This window comes from Formica exsecta, unplaced genomic scaffold (assembly GCF_003651465.1).
Source record: "Formica exsecta isolate Colony F162 unplaced genomic scaffold, ASM365146v1 scaffold1757, whole genome shotgun sequence".
Classification (NCBI taxonomy): Eukaryota; Metazoa; Arthropoda; class Insecta; order Hymenoptera; family Formicidae; genus Formica; species Formica exsecta.
Genome location: NW_021849074.1, coordinates 9,624 through 18,738, shown reverse-complemented (window position 1 = coordinate 18,738; position 9,115 = coordinate 9,624). Strand labels below are relative to the sequence as shown.

Genomic DNA, 9,115 nt, shown 5'->3' with positions numbered 1-9,115 from the left:
TAGAATATAGACATGCTCTTTTTAGGTATAAAATGAAAGATGTTAATCTTAAATATATATGTATATATATATATATATATATATATGTATATATACACATATATACACGACATGGGATTAAAAGTTTGCTCACAACAAAACACTAATAAATACAATAGAAATACAAATGTATATGTAGAAATATACATGTTATATATGATCATTGTAAAATTAAAACACGTTTTTTGTTTGATTATAATTAGTATCTTTATTGAACATTATAACGTTATAAAAGTAAGATGACATTGCAGCGCATTATTCGTTTATACATATATATATATTATAGGAAAAGAGTATCAAACTATATCTTTGGTATCATGTATCTTTTGCACACAAGATAAAATCTACATATTTAATTACAATAAGCTACATATATCATGTATAAACAACTTTAGGAACTATAATCTTTATATACATTTTAAAAGGCACTTAATCGTTATAAAAATGAAATGGGAAAAGATGAAAAGAAAAATGTCTTCCATTCTGAACTAACTTACAGCTAAATAGAAACAATTTGAAACAAAAAAACCTGCATTTTTTTGCATTGACAACGTACGATAACAAATTGACATTTATAATATCGTTAGCTCTCGTCTCTTTCTTAGACTATTTGACAAGAATAATTACATATACGTAACAAATTAAAACTCATGTGGACACCACCACAGTATATAACTGTGCTTATAAAGACGAAACTAAATTATATAAGTATAATTGCATAAGTATGAATATTACAATACAAACAATAACAATATAAAAAATGCTTTCTTATGCTAAAAATTTTCAGATTGCAGCCTGCCTTTACAAAGAAAGATTGCTTGAAGCAGACAGCTTGTTACGGTTTTCTAACTCTAAGATACTTTTCAAAAATAGTATTGCATACCGGACATCGATTACGTTCCAAACGTTCGATGCTTTCACTGCAACAGACAAGATGACCAAGATGATGTGATTTATAATTTTAATTAATTTTGTATATAATTTTTATATGGAAAATATAAGCAATATGGGAAATTCATTTCAGAAATTTCCTATATTATTAAAATTAATTTCAGATAACTTTTCACAATTCAATAACTGAAACAAGTACTGAAGATTTTTCAATTCATTTATTAATTGAAGATTTTGAAACAAAACTTTTGCCAGAAAAATGGAGTTGAATTAATTTACATAATAATGAGAATCTTATATCATCTTATATCAATAAAGATACTTTGAAAATAAAATGTTATATAAAAATATATAATAATCTCTCTGTCACGGTATTAACATTTTTATAGTACTGTATATTAGCATTTTTATAATACTATATATAATATCTCTTACAATACTACTATTTTTTATACATGTTTGTAATATTAATCAAATATATTTTTTCGTCTAATTTATTTTTTTCTTATCTTTAGAAAGGTTATCAATGCTGTTAACAATGCAACTGCTGAAATAAACAAAATTATTCTTTCATCAATAGATGACGTTAAACAACTTATGAAAGATATGGAAAACAATTTGTTTTGTAATGGAACTGGATTCAATTAGAAAAGGTATTTCTTCATTTTTCTATATTTAGTCATTCAATATTAAAATAAAGATATAATACGTATCAAATATTGATTGTTCTTATAATATAAGTAATTTAGTCGTGTGTTATTGTAGATATATCATAATTTATAAGTAATGTAATAAAAGTTATAATTCCAGATTTCTATGTATATACTTGATGTATGAACTGATATACAGAGATTTTTAGAAACTTTTTTTGCATTCAAAATACAGATTTAATACATATGAAATTGATTGTTCTTATAATAGAAGTAATTTAATAGAAGCAAATAAATTATATGGTTTATAAATAATGTAAGAAGTTAAAAGTAAGTTAGAAGTTATGTAACTTATTCACCAACAATAGTACATGAAAAAATTGGTTCTATTAAACAATCAATTTCATATGTATTAAATCTATATTTTGAATGCAAAGAAGTTTCTAATTATCAATTTATAACAGTTCACATATCAAGTATGCATACATATAGAAATGTAGAATTATAACTTACATAACTTATAAATCACAATGATGACATTTTGTGATACAAGTTTTTAACAGGTTACACAAAAGTAACATTTTTTTATAGAGCACTTTTTTCACGTGTGCACTTGATATCTTTTTATCCTATTTTAAAATTGCTTTAATAAAACTAAAGAATAAAATATGTACTTACTTTCGACAGACGTTATCGAATATTTCTTTTAGAGGCAAAGATGTCTCTCGGCAAAGTTGTAACATTTCTAATATCATAGCACAGTGCTCGGATTTAGTTGCACATTTTGGCCCGATTCCGTGGCTCACGTCTATTGCCCCCCACTCACCGCTCGTGCGTTAGCGACGAGTCGCCAGATACGCGTAACTAAGGAGCGCGACGTTTTGTCTCAGGAGCGTCCGTATATAAGAATGCCCAAATATAATAATAAGACAATACTTTTCTATAAATAAAAGTTTTTCTTCAATATTTTATATTTTATTGATATAAAATATTGAAGAAAAACTTTTAATTTTGAGAATTTTCGCGGTGCATTTAGAAAAGTATTGTCTTACTATTATATTTGGACATTCTTATATACGGACGCTCCTGAGACAAAGCGTCGCGCTCCTTAGTTACGCGTATCTGGCGACTCGTCGCTAACGTATGAGCGGTGAGTGGGGGGCAATAGGCGTGAGCCACGGAATCGGGCCGAAATGTGCAACTAAATCCGAGCACTGATTTAAATTCATACAACACGCTATGAATAATACTTTAAAAAAAGAAACAAAAAACTTAATACCATAGCAAATGTTGAAACACGATATCTCGCATACTTGTGCGGTCAATTCTGAAGCTATTATTTATTATCGGAAAATATCTCTTAAATTGTTCTTCTATTTACGAGCGAGTCGGTGTAGCAGAACGATATAGATCAGTGCTCGGATTTAGTTGCACATTTCGGCCCGATTCCGTGGCTCACGCCTATTGCCCCCCACTCACCGCTCATACGTTAGCGACGAGTCGCCAGATACGCGTAACTAAGGAGCGCGACGCTTTGTCTCAGGAGCGTCCGTATATAAGAATGTCCAAATATAATAGTAAGACAATACTTTTCTAAATGCACCGCGAAAATTCTCAAAATTAAAAGTTTTTCTTCAATATTTTATATCAATGAAATATAAAATATTGAAGAAAAACTTTTAATTTTGAGAATTTTCGCGGTGCATTTAGAAAAGTATTGTCTTACTATTATATTTGGACATTCTTATATACGGACGCTCCTGAGACAAAACGTCGCGCTCCTTAGTTACGCGTATCTGACGACTCGTCGCTAACGCACGAGCGATGAGTGGGGGGCAATAGGCGTGAGCCACGAAATCGGCCCGAAAAGGGCAACTATCTCCGAGCACTGATTCTAGTAGCGGAGAAAATTATAATAAACTCTCGCTTAAAAGAATCTCGTGCTTTGTTAATGAACTCTTTTTTAGTGCTCGATGACAGGCCTGTTGTGCAAATTACTATAGATGCGTAGGATATGTGGCTCTCAGTTCTGTTATATCTGAATAGGTGTTTAAAAATGTTAATAAATAGCATAATATATTAGAATTTCATATACACAATAACTAACTTTAGTAAAAATGTTATCAAATCTCATGAGTCTACATATTACAGTATACATACGTACAATTTATTTAATAGCAGAAAGCCTATATGACCTCTCGCATCTTCTTCCTCGTGTCCAAATGCCTCGCGCATTTCTATTATTTCACCCGCGATATGAAATAATGTATAGCCATTGAAATAGTCTAATTTATACAACACAGCGAGTAAAGTATCCAAACTATCACATACAAAAGTTCGAAAAACATCGTAATTAATTTCCTGCGATTTGTCCGACAACGCCGACAAATATCGATAGGTATTTAACGCCCTCGGGAAATCCGAATCTATACATTTTGATATTACTGCTTCGAATTTTGGCGTTTTTTGGTATAGCTTGCACGCAAAATGCAAAATATACGTGCTTTTACGGTACGACGTGTGTTACCTCAGACGATGATAAACTCGAAAATACGATAAAATTTTTAAATTATTTATCAGTTTGTCATTTAGTTATTCATCGGTTAATCATTTACTTAGACATCGTTATAGAAAACGATAAAATTAGAATGAATATTGCCTGTCGATGACTAATTAAATACTAAATAATTAACCAATAATTAAATAAGTAACCATTGACAAATTCGAAAGTTTTAAATTTCTCCGGTTATTTAGCTACACACACTCACACACACAAATTTCATTTTGTTATTCATCGATAATCGTTTACTTAGATATCGTTATAGAAAAAAATAAAATTAGAGGGAATATTACCTGTCGATGATTAATTAACTAACTAACCAATGAATAATCAAATATTTAATCGATAACAAACTCGAAATTTCTAATTTCTCCGATTATTTTGCAATACACAAATTTTTCTCCCCACTTTCGTTTAGATTTTGAGATGACATTTCTCTCGAGAAATCGGGAATCCGTATTCATTCGAGTTCAGTCGTTCGAAGTCTTCATTTCGTCTGCGATAGAAGAATTTCTCGTTGTTATACTACCTCGTTGTTGTGACTATTTTTCACTTGAAAAATGTTAACAATGACTGCCCCGAAGAAAGTAACCAGTTTTGTAAAATCTACACACATTTGTGATATTAACAAAACGGACATCGAGACCAACAACAACGATAGAAGAAAGAAACAGCGTTGTTTATTGCTAACCAACCTATTAATTCATCCTACACTATAGTCTTAATTTATCATACACTAAGAAGATACATGTAAGATTGCAAGCGATAAACAAGAGCTGCTTCGTGCCGATTGTAAAATTAACAGGCAATTATGTTGATGGAATTTGTTTCAACATCGACACATGGGAGCAGTTTCAAGCCTGTGTGGAACACATGAGCTTGTACTTGAACGAGAATAAAAAAAGCAGACCAAGTCCGATTGTTATTAACAATATTTCCATCGGCTTCACTACCGCTTACGGGACGCGAGCTGTGATAGTGCCATACAAGTAAAACACTGAATATACCGAGGGCGTGGTGGAAGAGCAAGCGCAGCCACCGACGAAAAAACGAAAAACTTACGGTGTCTCTGTCGTAATGCAGAAAACTACTTTCCTCGGACTGGAAAATATTGTAAAATGCGTGAATGCGCATTTGTTGCAGCTAAATTCTATCGTCGACACCGTCAACGTATGCACCAAATATTTAATTAGCGAAATAGAATTGAAACTTCCCACGTCTTACATAGATTGCGAAATTATAAGACTTACAGTTAAAGGCAATTATCAAGAAATTGAACATAATGTGCAAACACAAATAAATAACAACATTTTTAGATATATATTTTAATATTGTATTTGAAGAATTACTTTCACTTCGATTCAATGAAATTGTCCGAATAATTTTATTAAAATGCACATCTTAATTTTATGAAAAACAAAATTGTTATCAATAAACAAAATTGTTATCAATAAAATAAAATCTTTTGTCTTTAAAAAAACAAGCCATCTGTGTATAATTTTGCTAAAACACAAATCTTAATTGTATGAGAAAAACAAAATTGTTATCAATAAACATGAAATTTTTTCGTCTTAAAAGAGAAACAACAGAGTATTTTACCTTACCTTACCTTACTTTAACATCACCTCATCCTTTAGAGCGAGCATAAGATATTGCGAGGTAAAAATTAGTATCGGATGACAGCCGAGCGTTAAACGAGCATCTTATTTCTAGCATAAGCGTACATAGAGCACCGCCTATAAGCTCGTAAGCCGCGGTGCTCGAAACACGCTGGCGCGAGCTTACCACCGCGAGTACGCTTACTCGCGTCGTTCCCGCGGCTGCTTATTAGCTGATCGCCCGCGGTGCTTTCCGCTCGCACGCGCGCAGGAAAACGGCTCGCTAGCGCGAGCATGCGGCCGCCGCGGGAGCACGGATAAACTTATTCGTCCGCACAAATCCTACGATTAAGATATTAAAATATTAAAAATATTAGACGCGCCTCCGTATTTTTATTCTTGTTATTGTTATTAAGTATTCCTTAAGGTTACTTTTTTGATTTATGAAAACACGCGTAAATGGCAAAATTCATTTAGCAAAATGGATGTACACTGAAAACATCCTTGGACATCGATCGTCTGCAAGTGAAACGTGGGGGGGCAATAGGCGTGAGCCACGGAATCGGGCCGAAATGTGCAACTAAATCCGAGCACTGTCATAGCAGACTGTTGTATTTTCCATTGTGTCTTAGTATGGCTATGTTCTTGATTTAAAAATATTTCGCCATTTTTATCAATGATTATAGTACCAGGACATCTTGAAGAACGACGAGTACTGCATCGTAAAATGTGATTATTGCGAGAATCTTTGTTATAAGTGTAGTCATTGTACACATAAACTGTTGTACCAGGTTGCTTTCCAGGTATTTCGTCCATCTAGAAAATATTAATGAGAAAATTAAAATCAATATCACAAAAAAATTTGAAAAAAATGAAATACTTCTATTGATCATAAATAATATTGAAGTTACGTAAAATTTCAAGTTTATTAGATGGAGGAGAAATTTGCCAAATATAAATATGTCTATGTAACAATTATTACACTGAAAATATATTTATTGAACATTCTTGTAAATACTTCATTAGAAAATTCTTGGCATATATATTATTTCATTAGTATTACACGTATGAAAAAGATTATTTTTCTAAGATTATGCAATATACAAAATACAAAAAATGTTTTACACTTACATACTTTTTCTCGTCAGAATAATTGTAATAATTGTACGATATGTAATGGATTATTAAATGACTATAATACTGTACTACCAAATTTTATTGTGATTTATTGTAATTGGATTTGTAGAAGCATCGGTATCTCTGGGAAACCAAATGTCTTTATTGTTTCATATCGCACTACCCAAAGTAATTTTGTTAAAATAAAAATATATATTTTATAGCCACACATATAAATTTAATACTTTAATTGCACACCTAGACTATGTTAAGATGGCAACTTATAATTTAGCTACCATATAATATCCAATCAAAAATTATATATTCGAAATTATAGTTGAAGCATCAAAAGAGGCTCATATTTAAGCATCATAATCAGAAGAAAATTTTTAGTTGGATATTATATGGTAGCTACATTATAAGTTGCCATATTAACATAGTCTAGATGTGTAATTAAAGTATTAAATTTGTGGCTATAAAATAAATATTTTTATTCTAACAAAGTTACTTTGGGTAGTGCGATATGAAACAATTAAGACATCTGGTTTCCCAGAGATATCGATGCTTCTACAAATACAATTACAATAAATTACAATAAAATTTGGTAGTACAGTATTATAGTCATTTAATATATTTTTTATATGATTTTATAATATGTTCACTTTTCAAAAAATATTTAATTTTTTTATTTCAGAGAGGACTAACATTAGACGTACATATCGACGCAGAAATAGAATTTCATTACCTCGTCCAAGAGAGAAAGACAATAACTCAGAAGCAAACACAGGTAAAAAAGATATGTCATTAATTTAATATTTTTCAAACGAATTTTTTAAGTTTTCATTGATCATATTACTAATAATGTCTGCATATCTGTTGAGACGCATTGCAGCTTATACTACATGAAGCAGAACTCTTTCTTTCAGATAAGGACTCAGAACCTGAGTTCAATGATAGTAACGTGACGGCATCCACACAGGAAACGATTCCAACAGGACAAAACGAGACGTCTGAAACAGTATTAAATATTTCAACTTTGGAGAATAATCTCAGCAATATGCAGGGTAATCTTATTACTATTTAGCAGTAAGCAGCTACTGTAAAATATAAAGTCAAAGTTAATTTTTTTCATACAAATATATAAGCAATATTATAAATTTGATTTCCTTTTTCTTTTCACAGATGTTGCATCGATATATGAGGTGCCGGATGACGATTATGGATATTGGTATTCGGATAATAGTAATGCCTCCGAAGAACTTCTATTCCACACTATAAGTTGGGATCTTGAAAACAGTCAGAATATATCAAGAGAGAAGCCTTCCGAAGATATTTGCACGCTGTGTTTTACCAATGAGCAAACATACATTTTTGTACCCTGTGGTCATCTTGTCTGTTGCAGTGAATGGCGGAACTGTATGAAAGACGAGCGACTTGACAATACGTAATTTAATAAAATAACTTTGTACACTTTTTACAGATTAGTTGACAAATGATATCTAATATTTCCGCAAGCAACGGAGGAATCATCTCGAACGAGTAGACCGCACTATCTAACGATAAGACCGCACAGAAAATCGGTGGTTCGCGAGCAACGAAAGCGCACTGGATTAACTGTCGCGACGAAACTTAATCGAATAAATCAGCGCGAGAAAAATCTACATGTACGCGTCGATTACCCTTTGTCAAGAGCCGGCCGCGCCTTGTGCGCGCCCTTTTTATAATCTTGAATCCTTCTAGACAGATCCAGAACGTATGACTCATTTTCTTTTGTCTTGGGGGAGCAAAAATTATGATTGGGAAAATTCGCGGTAGTTTTTTGATTGACGGGGGGTGGCAGCCCCTGATTGGGCACCACTGATGTCAGTTTAAAGCGCAGTGATAGGCTTGGAATGGCGAAAGGCTCGCGGCTCTCGATAAGCCAGAACAAGAGCGACTGTATCGAGAGCGGTCGTCTCTTTCATCCCGAATTCTTAGAAATTATCGATCAGCCGCGCTATATCTTCTATCGCCTTAAACTCGATCTCGTACAAGACGCCTCGTCTTCCATCGCCTTTAATTTGATTTCGAACATCCCGCCCGCCTCGCCAGTAGCATTTGGCGAAATTTCTCTTAATTCGTACATAAGGAATCCCGGGAGTGAACGTTATTATTAAGCAATGTCGAGAGAGCAATGCAATGTGATCGAGACGTGAACCATGGAGTAAGTAGAAGCACTCCCCGAGAAGAGCGAGGCGAAGAGAACGGTATGTAGTACAGAG

General features: G+C 32.5%; 1 protein-coding gene across 1 annotated transcript; it reads left to right on the top strand.

Annotated features, from left to right (window-relative positions):
• The first annotated feature begins 1,558 nt into the window (after positions 1–1,558).
• On the top strand, positions 1,559–8,256 carry LOC115233519. Its single transcript, XM_029804003.1, has 5 exons — positions 1,559–1,583; positions 7,549–7,641; positions 7,781–7,918; positions 8,037–8,063; positions 8,098–8,256. The coding sequence occupies exons 1-5, from the start codon at positions 1,559–1,561 to the stop codon at positions 8,130–8,132; spliced, it is 318 nt and encodes a 105-aa protein (XP_029659863.1). The 3' UTR covers positions 8,133–8,256.
• The last annotated feature ends 859 nt before the right edge of the window (positions 8,257–9,115 follow it).

What these genes read in the sequence shown, in the direction of transcription:
- LOC115233519 (XM_029804003.1), top strand. Translation starts at nt 1,559, where the DNA reads ATGGAACTGGATTCAATTAGAAAAG. An exon ending in ACTGGATTCAATTAGAAAAG is followed by an intron (nt 1,584 to 7,548) that starts GTATTTCTTCAT and finishes TTTTTATTTCAG; the next exon opens with AGAGGACTAACATTAGACGT. An exon ending in TAACTCAGAAGCAAACACAG is followed by an intron (nt 7,642 to 7,780) that starts GTAAAAAAGATA and finishes TCTTTCTTTCAG; the next exon opens with ATAAGGACTCAGAACCTGAG.